General features: G+C 36.4%; 1 protein-coding gene across 1 annotated transcript in view; it reads left to right on the forward strand.

Annotated features, from left to right (window-relative positions):
* The window catches only part of LOC149806553 (cyclin-G-associated kinase-like), a 111,495-nt gene that overhangs the window by 45,339 nt on the left and 38,860 nt on the right, over positions 1 to 27,296 (forward strand). The window contains exons 13-19 of the mRNA XM_089954408.1: positions 790 to 912; positions 2,840 to 2,973; positions 6,993 to 7,106; positions 11,625 to 11,705; positions 14,484 to 14,601; positions 18,979 to 19,058; positions 22,404 to 22,594. Coding sequence (XP_089810534.1) covers positions 790 to 912; positions 2,840 to 2,973; positions 6,993 to 7,106; positions 11,625 to 11,705; positions 14,484 to 14,601; positions 18,979 to 19,058; positions 22,404 to 22,594 — 841 coding nt within the window. The remainder of the gene's footprint in view (positions 1 to 789; positions 913 to 2,839; positions 2,974 to 6,992; positions 7,107 to 11,624; positions 11,706 to 14,483; positions 14,602 to 18,978; positions 19,059 to 22,403; positions 22,595 to 27,296) is intronic.

A 27,296-nucleotide genomic window follows, 5' to 3' on the forward strand; every position in this document is an offset into this window, starting at 1 on the left:
GATAAAAATAAACCTGTTTGGACTTTCCATGATTACTGTATAAAGGCTTGCACATGGGTTGAAAATGGTGACAAGAGGTCATTTACTCAGCGTGTATGACATACCCAGCATAAGCCAATCATAAATATTTGCCTGTCATACTTTGCAGTTCAACAGGTGCTTGGCTGATTTGAACCGGGGCAATTTAGGGTCATACAGCTCCTTAATCAATGAGTCAAAAGTGAAATTTTCAGGCCCTGACAGATCTGAACCAAACTTTGTTGGTAGCTTGCACATGGGGTAAGGAAGAAGTCAGTCATTTTGGGGGACAGAAAGGGGGAAAATCATAGTCAATGTGAATGAAAGAAGAAACAAGTTCCGGCAAAAAAGACTGAAAAAGAATAATGGTTTCCACACAATAACTTTTGTTCAACATCACAGTCCTGGACCTTGACCAAAACTTTGTGGATAACTTGCATACATGGGATAAGGAAAAAGACTATTGATTTGTGGGAATCAATGTTCAAAGACCAAGATCACTGTGACTGAAAGAAGAAAAATTTAAGTAGAACAAACAACACAGACCCTGATCTGCAGGTGCAGTATGCTATGGCAGATTGGAATCTTTTTTTGTTTACAGTTTAACTCAACTTATAAGCTAGTATATATGGTATAGGGCAGGAATATAATGTGCAGTACACAGTATTTGTATTACGTCATACTGTCTTATATTCTCCTTCTGTGTAACTAAGGACCTACCTGACCTTCATATGGACGTTTTGATTTTTTGTTTCTGTTTTCTTTCCACAGGTATCGGATTGTGGATGGGATCCAAGAAAAGCCCCATCACTTGTCACACTCTTTGCTATATGTAAAAATATGCATCTATGGTTAAAACTGAATCGCAAAAATATTTGTGTTGTTCATTGCCTGGTAAGTTTATTTTAATATTTGTGTAGTTCATTGCCAATAAGTTTATTTTAATGTTTGTGTAGTTCATTGCCTGGTAAGTTTATTTTAATAATTTCAATTAAATTAGCACCATTGTAAAATTTTATTCATGATGAATTTATTGACTTTATTTCATAAAGTGTAAAGGAGTATTGATTATCCTTTGAACTAAATTCTGAGAACTCATCACAACATCAAAACGTTGCCTTGCTTTGAAAACATGGCATCATACGTGACAACATTTTGCTATACACACACACATGTTAAAAATATGAAATGAATGAAGGAAATGTCATTGATTTTGTTAGATAATATAATTAAACTCTAAAGTTGTAAATGATAAATATAGACAGATGATCATTGCTGAATGTTTGATGGTGTGCCTGTAATAATTATTACATTTATTTCTGTTCAGGTTTTGTTTTTGGTTTATGGTTTAATTATTGGTAGTAATTTGAAATCAGATGTGAGCATTTAATTTGTGTTAAATTTGTGTTAAATTGGAGCTTATTCTCATTTGTTGTCTGGAAAAAATGCTGAAATTTAATTTAGACTTGGAAGTAGTTTGATTCATCAAAACTTACGGCTTAATATGTTAGAAAGGACATATCAGGGTTGGAAGGCCTGTAACAAAGAGTCTCGATTTTCCAGTAATTCTCATCACATAAATGAGTACCTTCTGCATAAAAACAACAATCCATAGATATTATTTAGGCATGCCATCCAACCCTGTTACATCATTTTATATAAGGGTCCTGTTTAATTGTAATTTGATAAGAATTATTTTTTTTAACAATGCTTAATATTCTTAAAAGATTTTGAAAGTCTCAAAATTTGCATATGCATTGATGGATGTATGTGACTGAAACTTTGATAAAATGTGATGTATCTCTTAAGACTACCCTGATATACATTAATTCCTGTCTGACTCACAGAAGGCATCATCATTATAACAGCATTTATAGATCAGTGTTCACAAGAACAATTGCTTGATAAATATAACAGTCGTATATTATGTTTTATAACAGCATTTACAGATCAGACAGACCGCTCTGGTGGCCTAGTGGTTAGATTGTCCACCTTGGATGCAGGAGGTCGTGTGTTCAACCCAGTCCGAGTCATACCAAAGACTTATAAAAACTGTACTAAGAGCTGCCTCGCTTGGCGCTCAGCATTAATAGGTTAGTGTTAGGACCGGTCGGCCTGGTGTCCGGATAATGTGACTGGGTGGGACATCATGTTACATGTCTGCGGTATGATGCCTCAGTGCTAGACATCACTATAAACTGCCACATCATAGTGATCTGACTGAAAAATTGTTAAAGCTGCATTAAAAATCCAAATCACACACACACACACCCAGATCAGTGTTCACAAGAACAATTGCTTGATAAACATAAGTCTCATGTCATGTATCGATTTCTTTTTATATATTGCCAGAAATTGGATGGATTTTTAATGTTCACACAACATTAAATATATATATGCTAACACTTTGAATAATCATAACAGTGTAATGAACAGAGCTTTTGTTGCATAATTAAGAAAACCTTGCCATTAAGAAAAATTTCTGTAAAATATTATTCCCAGCAACGAAATGAAACTTCCTAATGAATGAAAACTTACTTAATGTCTTGTCTATGAATGATGAAGACATATATTTTCACCTCTCTGGATGTAATGGCAGTATGAAAAATGGTATGGTCCCAAGTTAAATTGTTTCAGAATCATATGTCTTTTACAACTAATTCTGTATTCGGTTGATATCTTGGTACAGTATTACTTTATGCCTAAGGTTTTATACTGATATTGTCTCTAACAGAAAGTTAATCATTATAATGACTTTCACATACAAGACACCATTTTCAGTGGAAGCCACATTTGCATTATTCATTTGTTTCAATTTTAGGATGGCAAGGCTGCATCCGCTACAGTTGTTAGTGCTTTCTTGGTATTTTGCCGCCTGTTTGAGTCCCCACAACAAGCTATACACATGTTTAGTAGTAGACGATGTTCACCAGGTGTGCTGACATCCCAAAGAAGGTCAGTTTGAACTTTCCCCGTTATAAAATTTACCACAGTTGTCAATAGATATATATATATATATAGTAGATATATATATAATACTATAGAAGTTCTAAGGTAAGAAATTGAGGTCACTGGACTTTTTCCTCTTGGCCACCCACACAGGCAGTTTTTCTTTTGTTGGATGGTTAGGTTATGCTTTAGTTATATTCCTTCAGATGACATAGCCTAAACTGTGAAAACTTTGTTTAGTTCTTTATGCATAATTGGAATTAGGTCTTTTAATTTTGTTCTCAACTAAATGAAATCACAAAACATATTCCTTTTACATGACTCCATTGGTGTAATATGTGGGTGCAGTGCACAGTCATTACGTCTTCAGTTTTATACATTCCTTTACCTTTTGTTTCATTAAATATTTGCCTATTTATTTCTTCTGCAAATACATTTTCCAAACATAATACCTTGGGATTACTACCTCATCCATGCAAATCCAGCCTTCGTAGCTAAAATTTTTGACTGTGGGAATTAAATGTCTGGTCACATATGTGGCAGTCCGACAGAGTTATCTCCCCATGAGTGTTGGCATGAATCCTGCATATTCCTCACCTACTGTTTTTAGTTGTGCACTCTCTCCTGTTGAGAGACCTCACAATCGATCTTCAAGAAAATTTGAAGGTATTTAACATTAGAGCAAGTTGGAGGTGTTTCTCTTAGGGAAGTGAACTAAATCTGTATTTCCAACTCCTCCTTGCTCCTTTCTTTGACAGATAAAGTAATTCTATCTGTCTTAACTTTCCCATGAGTGTGTATAGCTGCAAGGCAGCCAAGGTTTGGATTTGGAGTTTTCCTTCTCCTAGATGAGCTACCATCCAAGGTTTACGAGTCCCATCTACCTGAAGTGACTGGTTTTAAGGCGCCAGTGTCCCATCTTCACCCCTTCTCCTGTTAGTGGAAAACATGGTCCACCTGATTTCGAAGCCAAGCCACTCGTGAAGGCCAGGAGCTGGATTTTAGTTGACAGAGGTGATAAAAGATGCAAGCCATTTGGGGCATTTCTGGAGGAGTGGGGCGCTTGTCTCCCACTCCCACCCCGGCAATGTCAGCCTTGGACCACAAAGTTAAAACAGATAAAACTTTGTCATTAACATAATTGCCCTTCCGTACTTATCTGTATGGGTCTCTGGTGTGACCTCTTGGTTTGGGGCATTCATATAAATAATAGCATTATTGTGTAGTGCAGGTAATGTTTGTGCTTAGAAAGCTATGGATTGTATAGGTTATTTAAGTTAATTCTGGATGCTGTTTAATTCCCTACATTGGTCAGATACCTGCTGGTAAGTTTTCTTAAGAGAAGATGTAGTCATAGCATCTACTTCATAATTATTAAAACTAACACTTTGTTGACATTACCTGTATGAACAATCACTTGAGACCTTTCTTACAGGTAAGTTTACACCACATATTTTACATAATAACATCCACTTAGTAGTTGCTGTTGTTGCTGAAAGTGATGCTTCTCTCTTGTTACTTGTATATGTATTAGCCCTCACAGGTAAATTTACACAGTATTATGTATTAGCCCTCACAGGTAAATTTACACAGTATTATGTATTAGCCCTCACAGGTAAATTTACACAGTATTATGTATTAACCCTCACAGGTAAATTTACACATTATTATGTATTAGCCCTCACAGGTAAATTTACACAGTATTATGCATTAGCCCTCACAGGTAAATTTACACAATATTAGGTATTAGCCCAGTAACATCCATTTTATTGTTACAGATTTTGACCAAGTGCAAACAGTGTAAGTAGTGGAAAGATGTGGATGACAGCAATAGGACATGTCTAGCATATGTGGGTTGCCACTTTGGGAACACATCATATATGCTTGGGCTGAATTGAAAGTCGTTTACCCTAGTACTTTTAGCTCAGTGAAAACAGAAAGGGAAAAATGCAGCAGTGTGCTTTGAGAGAGGCCGCAATTATTATTCATGCTGAATTCAAGTCAATCACTGATTTCCTGTTGGTTGAATGTTGCACTTAGAGGGCCTCCCAGACAAGGATATCCCTTTTGATGACAGCTACAGCACCAGCTCCATCTTTACTGCCTCAACCCAACAAGCCTGTTTCTGGTGGAACCAGTAGATCTGTTATTATTCAACAGCCAGTCATCTCTAAAAGCTACATATAAATAAATAAGATTAAGATCAAATATCAAGCTTACTGAGATTAAAATCTAATCAAGCTTACTGAGATTAAGATCAAATCAAGCTTACTGAAATTAAGATCAAATCAAGCTTACTGAGATTAGGATCAAATCAAGCTTACTGAGATTAAGATCAAATTAAGCTTGCTGAGATTAATATCAAATCAAGCTTACTGAGATTAAAATCAAATCAAGCTTTCTGAGATTAAGATCAAATCAAGCTTGTCTCACACCCTGCAAGTAAGGAATGGTTCTGTGGATTAAATATCCCCTAACCCATCCCACCATAAAGAACTAAACAGCATCATGGAAGATAAAATGTCATACAGTTCAGATCACAACCAGTCAACACCACAGTTGATCTTACCCTTGAAGTCAAAGGTGGGAATGTTTTAGTCCAGTTTATCTATTCAACACCAGAACACCAGCACTGTTATGGATCATCATACCCACTTGAACACAATGTGTCATTCGTAAAATATGATTTTTTACTCCCAAACCCCTTGACACTGTTGTGTTTGAAAAAAGATGATTTTCAGTAATCTTCAGCTAATTTGAAAATCCTATTTTCACTGAAGAATATCAGAGATGGTTTCAAGAATGAGCAGTTTTAAAGGATAAATGGTCTTATCTTATATTCATTGGAAATTCTTTTTGCACAGTTGAGCATCAAGAGACTGTCCTTATTCCTAAAAGTTAGTGGCACTCTTGTAGACCTAAGAGTTTTCTGACATTTCATCCATGCACCATGGTTCATAATGTAAAGTTGGCAGATTTTAAATGCTGCTCAGGAGGGTGACTTTTCTCTTAGTGTATATCTGCAAAATATCTGGAAGAAAGTTCCTGCTGTTTGCCTTGAGGGAGTCAGTTTACCAGTTCAGGGCACTCCCTTTCAGACTCAACATCAGTTGCTGGATCCTCACAACATATTTTGGAGAGTAATAGCTCACTTCATGACCATCTCCGTGTCTGTCACTTCCATTGAGACCGCTCCAGTGGCCTAGTGGTTAGAGCATCCGCAACAGATGTGGGAGGTCGTGGGTTCGATCCCCGGCTGAGTCATACCAAAAGCTTACAAAAATGGTACTAACAGCTGCCTTGCTTGGCGCTCAGCGTTAAGAGGTTAGTGTTAGGACTTGTTGGTCTGGTATCAGGATAATGTGACTGGGTGGGGACATCATGCTACATGTCTGCAGCATGATGCCCCAGTGCTATAAACTGCCACACTGCAGACATCGTAGCGATATGGCTGAATTTATTTTAAAGTTACGTTAAAAATCCAAATCACACACACACTCATTTTTCAAAATGTATTGAGGCTCTCCACCATAATTGCAGTGCTTATGCATTAATAAGAAGTCAGTTGTGGGTTTTTAAAGCAAAATTGACACTATGCCGAGGAATAAGCTAAGCACAAGTCTTTGAAATTCTATCACCATGGTAAGAACATGCTGGAATATCTGAAGAATTGTTTTCAAAACTTTGGATTATATATATCTAAATAGGAATTTATTTTTTTTAAATTCAGATATTCAGATATGATCCTAATACCATGAAAGAGTTTCAAGGGCACGAGAGCTATTGTCTGAAATAATAAATAAGCTTATAACTTGATGGAGGGAGTCCTCTATTTATATTTAGTTTGCAAGGGCTCTTTGAAGTGGAATGACATGAGACAAAGAAGAATATTTACCAGCTGAGCAAACTGAATCCCCCTCTTAAGAAAATTTCTGCCAGCATCTCTGCATATGATTCTGTATATTATAATTATTATTATTATTATTATTATTATTATTATTATTATTTACTTGTTTCTGTTCCAGATACATTGAGTATATATCGAAGATGGTGGCTGATACCCCTATGATTCCTCACAGTAGAGCAGTCCTCATTAAGAACATCATTCTCTCCCCTGTTCCACTCTTCAATAAATTGAAGTGAGTCAGCATTTGAGACTTTTGTCTACTATAAACATTGTGTATGATTTGACAAAAGTAGTTTTGCAGTATATAACACTAAATGCTGAGCTGTGATATCTTGATGATTTGAACATTTGGTATTAGCACTGAAGCTCATGATATTACAATATATAACACTAAATGCTGAGCTGTGATATCTTGATTTGAACATTTGGTATTAGCACTGAAGCTCATGATATTACAGTATATAACACTAAATGCTGAGCTGTGATATCTTGATTTGAACATTTGCTATTAGCACTGAAGTTCATATATTACATATCTTACAGGATTTTCATAGTGTTCGGTTCTGACGGTTTATGATGCAGTTGAAATGTTTAAATAATAAGTATCACCAAGAAACTTCATTTACGTTTTTCATCCATTTCTAACCAGGGTGCCTGGGTGGCCCAGTGGTCTAAGGCACTCAACTTTATCAGTCACTGCAGTATCACCTCTGTACGTGTGGGTTCGAGTCTCTGATGCGGATAATGTGGGCATGTGAGAAAGCTGTCAGTAGCTTCCCGTGGGTTGGTGTTCTTAAACGGGTTTTTCTGGATTCTTCCTCCACCAGCCATGTATAGTCTATTTTGAACTTAGTCTTACAATGTAAGACATCGACCTTAATATTTATGATTTGGGGGTTTAGGTCTTACTGCATAAATAACAGCTCTGTGTAGCATGTTTCATTGTGGACTGACACTGGAACAAGAAGTCAAATTTTCAGGAGCACCTTACACACTTGCAGTCCATATTTACACTTTTCTACAAATTGTCGCAATGTTTTAGTTAGACTTTACTTACTGCGATGTCTTTTTTTTTATAAAGTCAGATTGTCATGTTCTGTTGACCTAAATTTCAATTGGCTGGAATGTGATGGAAGCTGGAAATGCTGAAATTGGTTAAAAGTATGATAAGTGTCTTGAATCAAACAAAGTTATCGAAACACCTTCTTCAATATTAATATATATTTATTCATTTCATTAAAGAAACATACTTCAACTTAATCCAATTTTGGCTTTCCCAGCTTCCATCGCAACCCAGCTAAGTGTGTGAGATATTCTTGAAAATCTGACTCTTCTTTCTGATGTTTGTAATTTAGGCAATAAGACTTGACCCCCAAAACAAATATCAGAAATAATGTCTTACATTGTACAACCGTCTTGAACTGATAAATGGCTTTAAAACCAACACAACAACAGTTTCTCAGCACATTCATTAAATGGAAATATCATAAGAGCTTACTTTTGGACTATAGTTGGGATAATAGAGCTTTATTGTCCCCTCAACCAAAAGAGAGGAGATAAAGTGATAACAGGTTGATTTGTCTGTCCATTCATTTAAGGACAAGCTGGTTACCACAACAATTTCAGTTGGGTGCAATCTTTTTTTTCTTCTTCTCAAACCTGTTATGTGGCTTACCCATGGTTAGAAAAACAAGCCTTTCAACATTGGCACTGTAAAGTGAGGGACAAGTTTCCTCTGCCTAATTTTCATTAAACTCGATAGTTATGCTGCATTTGAGTAAGGATAGTTGCCTTTACCTATTGATTCTGAGGCAGAGGGGTAAATGGGCAAGTTAACTGGGGCCTACATTGTAGTCTTTGGGTTTTCCATTTGATAAGTCAGATTTCTAGGTCCCTGTTTTCATCAAATTACATCAGTAGTCTAAACTTTGGCAGAGATACCATCATATTGATTCTTGAGCACAGAGGTTAGAGGTCAAGGTCACATAAGCTACAATTGCTGTTTGGGGTTCCTCACAATAAAACTAGTTTCTATATGCTTCCTGCACCCATTCTTTTTTTTTATCTGCTTGAGCTGTTCATTGTTCCATTACAGTGAAGGTCCATCACAAAAACCACTCCAGCAACCTAGTGGTTAGAGTGTCTGCCTCGGATGCGGGAGGTCGTGGGTTTGATCCCCAGCCGAGTCATACCAAAGACTTACAAAAATGGTACTAACAGCTGCCTCCTTTGGCGCTCAGCATTAAGAGGTTAGTGTTAGGACTGGTCGGCCTGTGTAAGGATAATGTGACTGGGTGGGACATCATACTACATGTCTGTGGCATGATGCCCCAGTTCTTGACACCACTATAAGCTGCCACACTGCAGACATCGTAGCGATATGACTGAAAAATTGTTAAAGCTACGTTAAAAATCCAAATCACACACACATATGTTCCATTACATTTGAGTTAGGGCATCTGCCTTTTGAATCTTTAATCAAGAGGTCAGAGGCCAAGATTATTGAATGTGAAATTGCAGAATTGTGTAAATCTATAGTCATTTGGGGTATTAGCCATTATTATAATGGCAGTTGTTACTCTGCCTGTCAAAGTTTGTGCAGATTTGAGTTTCCCAAAGTAAACAAACTTTGCCATCATGCCTCCTTATTTGGCAGAAATAATTGGAGAACATAATTATAGTTTCTTGGTGGTATGTGATATGTCATAAGTGCTTTCCTCTTAGACTCTTCCAAATCTGGGAATCTTGGAAGATTTTATTACATCATTTACCTTTAAACCCATTTTAAAGTCAAAATCAGGAAGTGAAAGATCAGCTCTATATACATTTGATTATGTCTGTGTTTTACAGTGAATGTCCAGCAAGTTTTTTTCAGTTTTAGTATAACAATCTTCAGATGAGATATAACTTCACTGGGGGGGGGGGGGGACATGGACATGAAGGAAACCTTAGTTGTCAGAAAAAGGACTAACCTAATAATACACAAAACACTAGTATGAATGAAGTGCAGTTTATTACTTAGATTTGTGAAGAAAATGCTTAAATTTTATTGCTAAAGAAAATCTTGATATAAAGGTTTTATGGTACTTAGCCTGTTGTGACTCTCATTTGTATATACAGTTCACAAAGATTAGAAGGAACTTAGCCTGTTGTGACTATCATTTGTTTGGTACTTAGCCTGTTGTGACTATCATTTGTATGGTACTTAGCCTGTTGTGACTATCATTTGTATGGTACTTAGCCTGTTGTGACTATCATTTGTATGGTACTTAGCCTGTTGTGACTATCATTTGTACATACAGTTCACAAAGATTAGTATGAACTTAGCCTGTTGTGACTATCATTTGTGTATACAGTTCACAAAGATTAGTATGAACTTAGCCTTTTGTGATTATCATTTGTATATACAGTTCACAAAGATTAGTATGAACTTAGCCTTTTGTGACTGTCATTTGTATATACAGTTCACAAAGATTAGTATGAACTGAGCCTGTTGTGACTATCATTTGTATATACAGTTCACAAAGATTAGTATGAACCTAGCCTGTTGTGACTATCATTTGTATATACAGTTCACAAAGATTAGTATGAACTTAGCCTGTTGTGACTATCATTTGTGTATACAGTTCACAAAGATTAGTATGAACTTAGCCTTTTGTGATTATCATTTGTATATACAGTTCACAAAGATTAGTATGAACTTAGCCTTTTGTGACTATCATTTGTATATACAGTTCACAAAGATTAGTATGAACTTAGCCTTTTGTGACTATCATTTGTATGTACAATTCACAAAGATTAGTATGAACTTAGCCTGTTGTGACTATCATTTGTATATACAGTTCACAAAGATTAGTATGAACCTAGCCTGTTGTGACTATCATTTGTATATACAGTTCACAAAGATTAGTATGAACCTAGCCTGTTGTGACTATCATTTGTATATACAGTTCACAAAGATTAGTATGAACTGAGCCTGTTGTGACTATCATTTGTATATACAGTTCACAAAGATTAGTATGAACAAAAATGTTTTGCATGGTTGTGTATCAGCACTGTAATATTCATTCATTTTGAAAGAAAATAGTTTACGTAAACAATTTAACTCTTTCAGCACTAAATAACTATAAAGGAAAGACTACCATTCAAACATTAAATGACTTTCAAGCTGTTTAATATATGTAGGTGACATATTTTTAATGACTTGTACCAATTTGATTTCTTGTAATAGAATAAATATTTGGTACTACTGAAAAGATTCAGGTGCCTGATAATATGTGCATAAACAAATTGTCTTGAGTTGTGATAATTCAGCTCTGTTTCCCATCTGTCCATTAACATAAGCATCTTATCGTTACTCCTAATAAACTATTTGGAGTGTTGCTGTGAAACTTTACACACACATTTATCTCATGGCCTAGTTGGTCCCAAATGAAAATGTTGCTATTTGGACATCCATTATGGCCACCATGGTAGCCATCTTGAAAATCATGTTATCACTACTCCTCTCAAATGAATGATCATATCAAAATGTGATTTTCACAAAATCTTATAAATTCTTGTAAATCTTATTGCATTTCCTCCTGAACAGATAGTTATATTAACATGGGGTTTTCACTGAAAGACTTCATATAATGTCCTTTTGGCCTTAGATAACCATGGTGCCAATCTGACATACAGTATGGCTGCCACAAACTGGACTTCATGAAAATCTTGTTATTGCTACTCATTTACCATCTTTGCTTTGCAGAAATGGTTGCACACCTTTTGCAGAAATTTTTGTCGGAGAAGAAAGAATCCTAACAACATCTCAAGAATACGAAAAAATGAGGTTTGTTTCTTCACTTTGTCATTTAACTCCCATAGGTCTTTTCATTCTAACCAGGATCTGAATTTTGTTTTGAAGGGTACTATATATACGATTCTGTTAGATATCCAATTACTGGGTATTATACATACAATTCTGTTAGATACCCAATTACTGGGTATTATATATACGATTCTGTTAGATATCCAATTACTGGGTATTATATATACGATTCTGTTAGATACCCAATTACTGGGTATTATATATATGATTCTGTTAGATACCCAATTACTGGGTATTATATATACGATTCTGTTAGATATCCAATTACTGGGTATTATATATACGATTCTGTTAGATACCCAATTACTGGGTATTATATATGCAATTCTGTTAGATTCCTAATTACTGTAACCAGCTTTAAGATTTTTGTGTGTGCATTACTTTTAGAACTGCACTATCCTTTGCAATCTAAGTCAGGTGCAGTGTTTTGAAGTCAGATACAACTTTGAGGTTTGCATTCAGATCATAAACATATTGAATATACCAACTGTAATTGTTAATGTGTTTTGAAAGAGTATTGAATTATGTGACCTCATCTTTTTATGATCAGATGGACATTTTTCACATATTTATTTGTAGTGTCTCAGTGCTTACTGTGCAACTCAGAATGGTGTGATCATTACATGATGTCACTTTTTACTGAGGTGTATTGTAGCACTGTGAACACTGATAGAGATGAAATGTAAAATGACATGATTGCAATTTTTGTCTCTTCATAAAAAATGAAAAGAAAAATTATTGTACAATTTTTATGACAGTGACAACAGTAGTCATGTGGGAACAAATGAAGTCAACAAAAAGTATGAGAACTTGGAAAACTTATGTAGTTTATGAACTGCTGTCAATTGGCTGCTTAGGTTTTCTGTTGCAGAAAACTCATTCAGCTATAATTTTATAGGCAATATGACATGGTACTTCCCCCCCATACTCTACTGAGTATTCTCCCTTACTTGATCCATATTCAACTAAATGTAGAACAGGAATATGCATGCCAGTGTACAAGTCATTTTTAATGAGGTTTTTTTCGGGAGGGGGGGACATAAGTTGTCAGGATTTTACATGTTCCCCTACATCACCACCTGACCAGGTGTATGATGCATTACCTTTTGATTATTTTCCATCCTTATCTATTTTATTCTTTAATGCTTATGTTGAAAAAAGGAATAAATGATAAGAACACAAGGTTAGTTTCTTTCTTTTTATTATCAATTAGGCGTTTTATTTAGCAATTTTATTGCAGTGTGCGGTGGAGGGCAAGCACAAATGCAATACAAATTTTTTTCAGTTCTTAAGTCTTGGGACATACGACTAAAGTGAAAAAAATGTTTCACCATAAGTTCAGGGACAGGAAAAAAATAATTATTTTATTGTAAATACAGTAATCAGTTTTGTGTCTTTTGTATAAAGTTCAGCCAAAACAGAACAGTCGGCCCATTCATTTATACCAATTACACACCCTAGTTGTCTGGATCAAGTTTCATATTTACCATTTGGCTTTTGTATCTTGGTTTTGATTAGATCTTTATAAAAAAATATATTCTTTGCTTTTACCCTAAGGAGTGAAGTTTTGTTGAGTATTACATGGAGAGTATTTCCACTTTCTATATGGGGTGGAGTATTTGAACACAGCAGCATAAAGATAAATACATTTTGGCAAAATCTAGGATTTTATCAAAGTAATTTTCCAATAAGGGATAAATTTCTTCTGCTCCACCAGCCAAGCAATTTCTTTACTTCCTTCAACTTTGTCAGATAATTAAGTTTCAGCCATATCTTCCAAATTCATAGAGAAATCTACTCAGAGTAATCCAAAACTGGCAACTGACCAGTTAAAATCAATTTCAAGACATGCATATTCTTTAGAATTTTTTAAAATTTTCAATCCGGTATCTTTTGATTTAAAAACATTGCAGTGCAGACTTCATGCCAAGGCAAAGTCATTTACCATTTGCATGGTTGTCTTCAAGGACAAAGGTGAACTGTCTAATAATAAAAAAGCATCATCAGTGTACTGCTCTAATTTGAACTCCATTTTATTATAGAAAATGCCTGTAATATTTGTGTTCTTACTTAGTTCTTTTGCAAGCAGCTCAATTCTTATTATAAATAAGTAGGGTGCTAAAGACTCCCTGGTGACAACCTCTCTCCAAATAGAAACAAATAATGTTCATTATTAATAACACAACTTTTTGACTTCATTGCAAAATACTTTATGCCATTGACAAACATTCCCCATAGTTAAAGGATTTCAGGGCATTCTCCACAGAGTCCCTTTCAACCGAGTTGAAACATTTTCAAAGACTATCGGCAAGAGAAGATCAGACTAATTTTTTTCCTAAGGATACTACATCAGGTGATACAAAATTCTTGTATTTTCACCAATAAATCTCCCTTCCATGAAACCCATTTGATTGTCAGCAATAATAAAAGGGAGGACTTTCCTCACCCTAGAAGTAAATGATGCTGAATAGTCTTGTAATCTACATTAAATAGCGAAATTGGTCTCCAATTTTTGATGAATCTTTTGACTTTATTTTCCTTTGGAATGCAAGTAATAATATTTGAATGATTTTGGATTTTAAAATTTTATATTTAAAAAGAATTTAAATACTCCAACATTTCAGAAGTCATTATTCTTAAATAGCAATCCATGTGTTCTTGATATTTAGAACATATGGGAGTCTTAAGTATAATTTGTTTTCTAGATGTTGAAATAGTATTCTTCCTTTTTTGTTTCAGAGGTTTCACAATAGAAGATGGTAAGGCTGTCATTCCTGTAAATGTATCAGTCACAGGAGATATCACTGTTGTGGTGTATCATGCCAGATCAACATTCGGGGGGAAAATTCAGGGAAAGGTAAGTCTTAAAACTTATTCAGGTAAACCATATAAGTTTCTGTTGGAAAAGGCAACGACATCTGGATAGTAGCAATTACATTAAAGATGCATTCTTTCAACAAGAAAAAAAATTCAAAATTGAGATGATGAGATAGCATGAATCTCTCTCTCTCTTTCACGCGCACGTGAAATTATACATGTGGGTGAAGAAAAAATGGGTATCCAAACAGAGGCCTCATTGTTGAGCAAATGAAATATGTAAATAAGCCAGGGTTATATCCAGTACATTGTTTGTTATGCATGCATGTCACTGTTGTTGTTGTTGTTGTAGGGTTTAACGCCATTTTTCAGCACACGATAGGCTATACATATCAGCCAGTATTAATGGTGGAGGAAAAACCCGGGAAAACACTGGAAAGAACCACTGACCCTCGGGAAGCTACTGGCAAGCTTTCTCACATACCCACATTGGCCGAATTCAAGACTCGAACCTACACAGATAGAGGTGAGATGGCAGTGATCTGTAACAGAGAGCGCTTTAGACCACTCGGCCACTCGGGGCCCCCGCATATCACTGTATACACCACTGAAATGGTCATCATGCTGCATACAACTGTACACAGCCCATTCATTATTAATTCAAGGGATAGCAGAGCCAAGTGTAAAGCATGTGCTTTCGCCATCCAAGTGTCACTACCAAATGATTTGTGATCAATCTAAAATCAGAACTTCCTCAGGAAGTTTATAAGACTAAAATGCCCAAACAACATAATTAAATAAGGACAGTGCACGTGTACAATCTATAGAAAATAAGTCCTTTTTTTTCTCTTCAGATACATTACCCAATCATTATACATCAGGAGGATGTCCACTGTCATGCAAATCCAGCCCTTCAAACCCAGAAAGATGTAACTGCTCTGGTGGCTTAAGTGGTTAGAGCATCCACCTTCGATGCAGGAGATTGTTGTTGTTGTTGTAGGGTTTAATGCCATTTTTCAGCACAAGATTGGCTATAAATGGTGGCCAGTATAAATGGTGGAGAAAGATCCGGGGAAAACCCTAGAAAGAACCACCATCCCACGAGAAGCTACTGCCAAGCTTTTTCACATACCCACATTGGCCAAACCCGAGACTCAAACCCACTCAGACAGGTGAGATGGCAGTGATCAATAACAGCAGACGCTTTATTTATACCACTTGGCCACTCGGGGCCCATGTAGACATCATAGCGATATGACTGAAAAATTGTTAAAGCTATGTTAAAATTCCAAATCACACACACACACTTTACAGATTAGCAAGACCTCAGTTGGAGAGGAATACCTTATTATAGTTACACTTAAAATCCATAGAAGAATCTTTCTGAAACTTACAGATTTTTACAAGCTCCTTTATATAGCCTGTCTGTCTTTAATTAATAGGGAGATAATTTTCTTTCTTAGTGCATCCATTTTGTGGAATGTCATGATCTTTCATCAAGTTTTCCATGAATTTTATGCGGATTTGAGTTACAGTGATGGGCAAATCAGAAGCACAGTAATAAACTAACATAACTGGAAGTATTGTCAACGCTTACCATTCAGGCAAATAGTGACAATTTCTCAGGACCAGTGATCATTCAAAACACCTCGTTTTTCTGCAAACAGCAACACTTCAGATGTGATTGTCCAAAGTCCAAACTACTTAGTTAATAGGTTGTGGTGATTTATTTGTGATTTAATACACTGAATGCCACCATTTTCTTCCATTATATATGCAGGCTGATTATCAGAGTTTATAGTGGAGATGTACGTTATTTATATAAACCTTGTGAACATTCTAACATTATGCAGAAGATGTTTAAAATTATTACTTCTGACATCATGTCATTGTCATACATGCCAACCATTACGCTTTTGGCGTAATCATCATGCTTTTTGTCACTAAATTACGCCTCACGTGTAAATGTATTCATATTATGTGTTTTCTGTATTACCCCCTTCCAAAATTATTAATGTTTTCTCATTTTTATTAACATCCCGTTAATCCTACAAACCATATTGTAGAAAAGATGGCTTCTGTGTAACTATGACATAAGAGTACGCTTGTCCGTAAACTTGCATGCACTTTCCTAACAGCATTATGTTCTATTTATAGCAGCTGCCCTGTTTCCAAGAAACAGCTTTCAAACTTTTGACCTTGGTTTCTATTTATAGCAGCTGTATGGGTTAGTTAGGAGAGAACAGACTGGTTTTCTAACTTTTGATCTTTGCTCTCAGATTCTTTGTCCTAATTCATATCTGGTACAGAACCAGTCTGGAGGTATTTGGTGCTAAAAATCAAGCTAGATTATTCTAGTCTATGCGTGTGTTGGGCCATTTAGTATTGCAACAGACAGGAGTAGTGATTTTGATGACAAAATGTTGTACCCAGTCTGTGTAAGAGACAACAAAAAAGGGCACAGTCAGAGTTCTGTTCTTTCATTACCAGAATTAACAGTAGATTCCACTGGAGAAAACATTTTTTTATTTGCTTGATAAAGCTTTGAATAAGCATAAGTTGGCAGAACTGTATGGGGTTTTCAGCTGATACTTCATCAGTGATGACTGGAATTCTAAAGGAGTTTCATTCTATATTTTGAAAAATGTCTCAATCATTGTACATGCCAGGTTGTCTTTGTCATATGATGCACCATGCTGCAGGAAAGGCAGCTGAGAAATTAGAAGGAGAACTCCTGAAGTATCAAGTTGGCACTCTACCTGACAATGTACTTCATGTGGACAGAGTTGATTTTTTTTCATCTTATTTCCCAGCTAAAAGACCCAATAACTGGAAGATATAAATGTCCTCTTCTTTGTCAGGTTATGAAAGGAATATTGGTTCTTTACCATTCTAATGCTGACTGTGAGAGATTGTTCTGTATTGTTAACAAAAATAAAACTGAATTCAGATCCAAGCTCAGTACCCCAGCACTTAGTGCTATACTGGTGTGCAAAATGTTCATAGTCTCAGCTGATACAAAGTGTTTTGAAATGCAGTATGAGAGTCTGTTGCTTTTTAAAGCTCAAAGTGTCATATATGAAAACTTGAAGCAGTAATTGATGTTAAAAGTCCAGAGGGATAAATAAATCATTTTGTACATATGCTCATTAAATTTTTATCATGTTATATGTAGATTACTCTTTTCCTGCTCAGATTACTGTTTTTGTCCACTTGGATTACACTTTTTCCTTGCATGCATTATGCAGTTGTTTTGAATCTAATACAGTATCAAAACTCCATTGCTGTAGTTTACATACACAAACTTTCACAACCTTTATCATAAACTCTTGTTGTAGTGTTCACATTTTGCAACCATATCTTGACGATATATGTTCTTAGCATAGTGTTCATTTTTCACAACCATACCTTGACAATATATGTTCTTAGCATAGTGTCCATTTTTCACAACCATATATTGACGATATATGTTCTTAGCATAGTGTTCATTTTTCACAACCATATCTTGGCGATATATGTTCTTAGCATAGTGTTCATTTTCACAACCATATCTTGACGATATATGTTCTTATTGTATAACACTGCTGAGGGTATTCAGATAGCTGTTTTTTATGCTTATCCAACAACAACATCAGAGGTAGCTATTTTTTATGCTTATCCCAACAACAACATCAGAGGTAGCTGTTTTTATATGCATATCTCAACAACCACATCAGAGGTAGATGTTTCTATATGCTTATCCCAACAACCACATCAGAGGTAGCTGTTTTTACATGCTTATCCCAACAACCACATTAGAGGTAGCTGTTTTTATATGTTTATCCCAACAATCACATCTGAGGTAGCTGTTTTTACATGCTCATCCCAACAACCACATTAGAGGTAGCTGTTTTCATATGCATATCTCAACAACCACATCAGAGGTAGATGTTTTTACATGCTTATCCCAACAACCACATTAGAGGTAGCTGTTTTTACATGCTCATCCCAACAACCACATCAGAGGTAGATGTTTCTATATGCTTATCCCAACAACCACATCAGAGGTAGCTGTTTTTACATGCTTATCCCAACAACCACATTAGAGGTAGCTGTTTTTATATGCTTATCCCAACAACCAAATCAGAGGTAGCTGTTTTTACATTCTCATCCCAGCAAACACATTAGAGGTATTTGTTTTTATATGCATATCTCAACAACCACATCAGAGGTATCTGTTTTACATGTTTATCCCAACAACCACATTAGAGGTAGCTGTTTTTATATGCGTATGCCAACAACCACATTAGAGGTAGCTGTTTTTATATGCATATCCCAACAACCACATCAGAGGTACATTTGGCCACAAGAGAAAACCCAAAGTTGTTCCAAATGGGCTAATGATGTATCATTTTCCAAACAAATATTTTTCCTTCAGATAACCTCCATCAAGATGTTGCAGCTACAGTTCTATGGTGGTTTTGTAGCTCCTGAGAAGACAAACATGAAGTTTACTCAGTAAGTGATGTTTTAGGGGATTGCATTGGTGCATGGACCTTATTTATTGTGACCCTAGCTTAATTAAGGATACTTAATAAATAAAGAACATACACTGTATTTAAAGATACTGACTGTACATTTTATTTATTTAAATCAAAGAATAACAAAAATCAAATTTGTTTCTATTTCAGCTCTTGTTAGACATCATAGCAATGTTAGCTTTGTTCTTTCTGAATATTAAACAGCCATAATCTCATCACATTGTTATTCAGTTCGATATGTACCAAAAATCTGTCAGACAAGTAGTCATTTGTTGTTGTTGTTGTTGTTGTTGTAGGGTTTAATGCCATTTTGCAGCACATGATAGGCTATACATGGCGGCCAGTATTAATGGTGGAGGAAGAACCTGGGAGAACCCCGGAAAGAACCACTGACCCACGAGAAGCTACTGGCAAACTTTCTCACATACCCACATTAGCCGAATCCAAGACTCGAACCCACGCAGACAGGTGAGATGGCAGTGATCTGTAACAGAGAGCGCTTTAGACCACTCAGCCACTTGGGGCCCCTAGTCATTTGTAATCACAATTTAAAAATATCACAATAAATACTGTATATACTTCTTTATCAGATGAGTCAAACCGCAAAATGCAGAGGCATATCTGGGTCTATGAAGTTTGTTAGGAGTAATCAGTAGAACAAACAGCATAGACCCTGATGTGCTAGTGCATATTGCAATTTAACCATCTCTTAGCCCAAGTTTGTTTGCTGGACTCATCCTAAACTACTTGGAGGATTGCCATGAAACTTTAGACATATTTGTCACATGGTCTAGTTGGTCCTAAATAAAAATGGGGGTTGCTTGGGACATTCAGTATGGCTGCCACAGTGGCCATCTTGAATATTTTGTTTCAGTTCTCCTTCTGAAAGGATAGGCATATCAACATGTTTTCAACACAAGACTTCTTATGATGTCTAGTTGGTCCTAAACAAAAATGGTACTAATCTGATGTCCAGTATGGCATCCATGGTAGCCATCTTGAAAACTTATTGCAACTCTTCATGAACAGAAAGTCATATTGACATAGGAGTTTCAAAAGACTTTGTATGATGTCCAGGTGATCTTAAATGCGAATGGTGCGGATCTGACACTCAGTATGCCCACCGCACAGTGGATGTCTTGAAAACGATATTCTAACTACTCAACCTGAATGAATGGTGGTATCATCATGAGGTTTTCTTTAAAAGACTCCTTATATCTGGTATCATCATGAGGTTTTCTTTAAAAGACTCCTTATATCTGGTATCATCACGAGGTTTTCTTTAAAAGACTCCTTATATCTGGTTGGTCCTAAATGAAAATGCTGCTGACATGATGTCCAATATGGTCATCAGAGCAGCCATCTTGAAATTCTTGTTATTGTTATCACTACTCCTCCTGAATGGATGATCACATCAACAAAGAGGTGTTCAGTAAAGACTGCTTATGATGTATATTTGTCCTAAATGAAATGGTATTAGTGAGATGTCTATTTCTGGCCACCATATCAGCTGTATTGAAAATGTTCCTATCATTACTTCTCCTGACTGGAAAATCATATTGACATGGTGCATTCACCAAATGCCACTCAAGGCATATAAATCTTGTGTGCTACTCCAGTTCCATTCCATTGCCTTTTTTGATGTGTTATAATTCAGCAGACATTGTCATGAGGTGAACTTGTGCATATTGCTTGTTTTTTTCATCAGGGTGTAATATGTTTTTCAGAACTTATGCAACTTCAAAGTAATAATTATGTATAAAGTGTGGGATAATTCTTATGTATGCAGCATGTCCCATGGCATTGCATGAATTGCCCTGAAACTTGATAGAGAGTTGCTATTTCAGCTTCTCATAAACCACCAGTCCAGTTACACCCAAACTTAGCACAGAGTATCATTGCATAAAGGCTTTTGAAGTTTATACAAGTAATACTGATCTGCTGTCAATATAGACACTATTTCTAAAAGTAGAAATATCTTTTAAGTTTATACAAACAATGTGTTGATATGCTGTCAAATATAGACACTGTTATTAAATGTAGAAATATCTTGGAAGTTGATACAAATAATGTTAATCTGCTGTCAAATATAGACACTGTTATTAAATGTAGAAATATCTTGGAAGTTGATACAAATAATGTTAATCTGCTGTCAAATATAGACACTGTTATTAAAAGTAGAAATATCTTTGAAGTTTACACAAATAATGTTAATCTGCTGTCAAATATAGACAATGTTATTAAAAGTAGAAAAATATTGGAAGTTTATACAAATAATATTAATCTGCTGTCCAGTATAGACACTATTTCTGAAAGTAGAAATATCTTTGAAGTTTATACAAACAATGTTGATGTGCTGTCAAATATAGACTGTTATTAAAAGTAGAAATATCTTGGAAGTTTATACAAATAATGTTAATCTGCTGTTGAATATAGACACTATTTCTGAAAGTAGAAATATCTTTGAAGTTTATACAAACAATGTTGATATGCTGTTAAATATAGACTGTTATTAAAAGAAGAAATATCTTTGAAGTTTACACAAATAATGTTAATCTGCTGCCAAATATAGACTGTTATTAAAAGTAGAATAACCTTTTAAGTCACTACTTCACTCAATAGAATGTGACCAAACTTTTGAGAAAGCACGCTTGCATAAAGGCATTCTAAACTTGTACCAGTGATGGAAATCTACGATCAGATATGATTGTTATTACTAACAATATTTTCAAAACCTTGAAATAACTTCTCAGAAACTACTCAGCAGAAATTGATCAAATTCAACAGAATTCTGGTAATAAGGGCTTTCAAATTGAAACATATGATGCTGATTTGCCATCAAATATAGCCACTGTTACTAAGAATGGACAATCCTTTAAATGATGAATTTGTAAAAAAAAGTAAACAAAAGATTACAAAATTTTACAGTAAGATTTCTGGTATAAAGGACTAAGTTTGTACAAATAACGCTAGACTGCCATCAAATATGACTCAGGTTTCTAAAAATATATCTTTTTTCATGACTTGTTCTAATAGAAACACCGAACAGACTTTGATCAAATTTGGCAGGTTGTGTCCTTGCTTGAATGCATTTCACATGTATACAAAATGATCCTGTTCCACCATCAAATATGGCTACCATTACTAAAACAAGAAAAATATTTCTATAACTAGAGAAACCTAAAACAGCATTGCAAGAAATTTCAACAGAATGTATCATACTGACCCAAATTTCTTGACCAACTTCTTTTGCTTATGAGGCAGATCTCAGCCAGGTAAGCAATCTCATGCCAATTTATTCATGTTCAAACTGTTATTGTAGGTTTGATTTAGACCAGTTAGACACACCAGACAAATACCCTGAGATGTTCAATGTCACCATGGATCTCCAGGTGGCAAGGACTGAGAGAAGTGACCAGAACTACCCCTGGGACAAGTTTGACACCCAGAAGCTCACTCCCAAGACTCTCTTCTCCACTAGAGAGGAAATGCATCAGATTTGCTCAGAATTTGGTAAGAGTTTTTGTTATATATCAGGGATCGTTTTGCTATATTAGGGACACCTGGCAGCTCCAGTTTCCACTGGCAGCCCTAGAATTTTTATTTTGAAATGTCCCAGTTGAAAGTTGGTTAAACTAGCATGCCAAACTTTTTCCCTTATTCCATTCATATGTTACTGGATTCTCCAAAATATGTGTATCATCAAAGACATTATTGCAGAATGCTCCTCCATTTTTGTAGTGATGAATATGTATTCCTGAATTAAATGGAATGACTTTGAATAGTTGTCAGTACATAATGGTAATGACATTTTATGCTTTTAATGAAGTCAGGGCTTGAGATTGATCTGCCAGTGTATGCTTGGAGTCCTATGGTCTGACAGGAAACGCTAAATGACCTTTTCGACTACTTTACTTCTGATGAACAGAATTGTGTTCTCTTATGAAATTCTATTTTATTCTTTTTTTTAAAAAAAAATAGGACTGGAGTTTTTAAGTGTTCAACATCCTAGTTTTGTATGTTGAATTGTGCCTGCTTGGTAAATTTCCCACAAAAGATTCCTATCCTTCAGAAGAGAACAATTTTAATTGAGTGTTAAACTGACTAAAGATGCCATATGAGCATGGAACAAATGTGAGAAACAAGCAGAATTATTATAATGCAGACTAAGTTTATATTATATAAATTAGAGCTAATTAGTTGGCTGCAGATATTCAGTATCATATTAAAGTCTGTTTTAAGCAGTGTATCTGCTAGGGGTGCAAGATTGAGTGTCAGAAATCCCATTGGCTTCATAGCTAGGTATTCAGATTGAGTAACAAACAAATTTTATATCAAAACTGGGGCGTCAAATTAAAATTCAGCGATCTCTGAAACACAAATGAGGGTAGAGGGAACAATAAATGTGTTTATAGATACTCAGTCTCGTATTAAAGTCAGTTTTAAGATAGCTGTATTTATAGAACAGAACAAGTGTAAGACTATTACTGCTAGAACAGCGCATCTCTATGAAAAGAGAAACAAAATTACATAACTATTTTTGGTTGACATTATACACAGACCTTTAAAATAATAATTTTTTAGACTGTTATAAATATGAATCTGAAAAAAAGTGAGTGATGAAGGTTAGGAGATCAGAAATAGAATCTTTTGTGTTAAATCTTTCCAGGTACTCATTCTGCAGTAATAATTCCCAAATTCAGGGGATGAGGGCCCCAGATTTGTATTGCTGGAATCAACCCTGTTTATGAATATTTTCACTTACTTGCTAAGGTAGCTTGTGTTAAAAATACACTTTTGTTATTGTGATATTCCACAGTCAAAAGATTACATGTACTCCTTCCAGTTTCTCCTTCAAGTCACATTAAATTAGGGAATATTCGCCTGCTACCTAATCACATTACACTAGGGAATATTCACCTGCTACCTAATCACATTACATTAGGGAATATTTGCCTGCTACCTAATCACATTACATTAGGGAATATTCACCTACTTTCTAATCACATTACATTAGGGAATATTCACCTGCTACCTAATCAAATTACACCAGCGAATATTTGCCTGCTACCTAATCACATTACACTAGGGAATATTCACCTGCTACCTAATCACATTACATTAGGGAATATTTGCCTGCTACCTAATCACATTACATTAGGGAATATTTGCCTGCTACCTAATCACATTACATTAGGGAATATTCACCTGCTACTTAACCACATTACATTAGGGAATATTTGCCTGCTACCTTATCACATTACATTAGGGAATATTCACCTACTTTCTGACAACATTACATTAGGGAATATTCGCCTGCTACCTAATCACATTACATTAGGGAATATTCGCTTGCTACCTAATCACATTACATTTGGGAAATTTGCCTGCTACCTCACAATTACAGCCCTACTAAAAGACCAAAATTATCTTTTTCTATTTCAATAGACAAAGGGCAATAACTCTTTTCAGTTATCTCCTCTTGACACCGCCAGGTTTTTGCTAGCTTTTTGCTTCACTGCTGTGCTGCAAACATCAGTGTAGATGGGAGGCAACAGCTGGGATTGCTAGGGTCTTTGACCAGGGCTGCTTACCATACCATGGTCAATACTTTGATGGCTTTGGCCAATTTACAACCTGATATGCATCATGTGTCTGCAATCTACATTGCCCAAACTTTGCCATACCCTCCCTTTCTAGATGACCCTGTCTTGGTGACCATTGCTTTTACTGGAAGAACAGGAAGTTCGGAAGCATGCAGCATAGGAACTGCCCCTCCTCCTTACTACCCAACCCACACAGGCTTTTGGAACCACTCAGCCTCTGCCAGTGTGAAGGAATATTAAACGGCTTCAGGACGGGGGATCATCTCAGTCACACCTGCACCAATATCTATCCATAGGAGGTAATCATACAGAGGGAGTAAGAAACTGAATTTGGAGCTCACTGGATCTCCCTATTCCCCAGAAACAAGGGGAGGGGTTCGATACAGGTCATTTATGAGGGGTTTCAGATTTTGTTCATCAACAACACCTCCCCTCTCCTTCTGCACCACACATCATGGATGCACCATTGAGTCAGGAGAAGGAAACCCTTCTACAACAAGATACAGGGCCACTCATCGCAAAGAAAAGAGCTTGTGCAAAGACCACAATCCTGGTTTTTTTATTTAAGGCTGTTAATTATTTGGAAAGCAGACGGCAAGTTGAAACCCATCATTGACTTGAATCTTTTCAAGCAAATGATTGTGCCTCCAATACTTAGATATGGTGACGGCAAGATCGATCTGCCTTTCTGTTTAAGAGGTTGAGTATGCCATCAATCAAGAGCTGACCAATGCATATTTTCATGCCCCTATCCACCCCTTATCACGAAATTTTTTCACAGCACAGTTTATCAGTTTAAAAAAATCTCCCCTTGGGGTTCAACATCAGCCCTTGGGTTTTTACCAAGATTATTGTGTTGTCACCTTGTTCCAGTCGGCGTTGTCTACTCCTCAGTTTATTCAATCTGGCAGCAGACTTGATCCTGATGGCTGTTTTTCTGCACCCCTTACCAATGACATTGGGAGCACAATGGCACCCTTTTCAAGTCCTCATGATGAAACAGTCATGATCACACCTGAGATTTGATCATTCCTGCGTCAGTGGTTCAGCCCAGGTTGGCTGACCATGGAGATCCCACTGGAGAAGCCCCAAGCATAAATAATTTTATGTACTGACGCCAGTGTGCATGGTTGCCAGACTTCACTTCCATCATCTGCACATGAGAGCCAGGGGAATGGCCTTTACACATCAACATCCTAGAAATGACAGCTGTCATCAATGCTTTTCACTTCTGAAATGATCTGCTCTCAGGCAAAAACAGTCCTCGATCTGGCAATAGATCTGCTTGGGAAGTCGATCTAGCAATAGATCTGCCTGTGAAGTCGATCTAGCAATAGATCTGCCTGGGAAGTCGATCTAGCAATAGATCTGCCTGGGAAATCAATCTAGCAATAGATCTGCCTGGGAAGTCTATCTAGCAATAGATCTGCCTGGGAATTCTATCTAGCAATAGATGTGCCTGGGAAGTCGATCTAGCAATAGATGTGCCTGGGAAGTCGATCTAGCAATAGATCTGCCTGGGAAGTCGATCTAACAATAGATGTGCCTGGGAAGTCAATCTAGCAATAGATGTGCCTGGGAAGTCGATCTAGCAATAGATCTGCCTGGGAAATCGATCTAGCAATAGATCTGCCTGGGAAGTTTCCAGTCAACTGAATCTTGTCAAGCAACCACAGTCATGGGTGTTCCATTCCTGCCGTATTGTCCTCTTCGCCACGATTATCTCTTGTCAGCACAGCCTTGTGAGACAGAAAATTTAAACCTCCTATTGTGGAGAGAATCTTGAAAGAAGAAGGCCCTCCACTCTGAAGGTTATGAGGGAATGTGACATGTTTTCAGGGATTTGTGCCAGACCAATAAGATTGTCTCTTTGGTGTCTCCATTCATCAACTGGCCAGCTTTTTACACTGGCTCTTTGAGGAGCAATGGCTGGCCTCAATGTCTATCAAAGGCTACCACCCCATGATATTGGGCATATTCCGACATCGTGGCAGACATGATTTTGGGCATGATACAGACCTATCAGATCTTTTAGCTCTTTTTGGTCTCAATCAACCAAAATCCCTCACTCTGTGTCCAAATGGAACCAGTCCTGGGTTTTAACCTGGCTCATTTGATTCTGTTTGTGCTTCCAGTCCACAAATTGCTGAAGTTTCTATCATGCAAGACATGTTTCCTGATAGCTTTAGCTTCTGCATGCAGGGGTAGTGAATTGCATGCCATTTTTGTCAACCATCACTCTCTTCAGTTCAGATTGGATGGTTCAGGCGTTCTCGGGACAACAGCAGGATTTGTAGTCAAAATCGGCTACTGTCCATTGGTCATCAAAGAATCATCACTCACTTGCTCTCTTCCATAATCAGGTCAAGAAGAGCAGCCATGCAAGATCCTGTTTGCGCTCTTAAGCACTACTTGAAACAGAGAGAGACAAAGTCATGGCACATGCAGATGCCTCTCTCTTCCGATGAGAGCCATGACATAGGATATCACCCCTCAAACCTATGCTTTGTGGCTAGAGTGGATTGTTTATTTTGTGTGCTCTAACACCTCACCAGATCAGAGTGACCTCACAACGATCACAACCTTGAGCCATCTCAGTGAACCTCGTG

This window comes from Sinohyriopsis cumingii, chromosome 1, assembly GCF_028554795.1.
Source record: "Sinohyriopsis cumingii isolate HCF-2022 chromosome 1, ASM2855479v2, whole genome shotgun sequence".
Lineage (NCBI taxonomy): Eukaryota > Metazoa > Mollusca > Bivalvia > Unionida > Unionidae > Sinohyriopsis > Sinohyriopsis cumingii.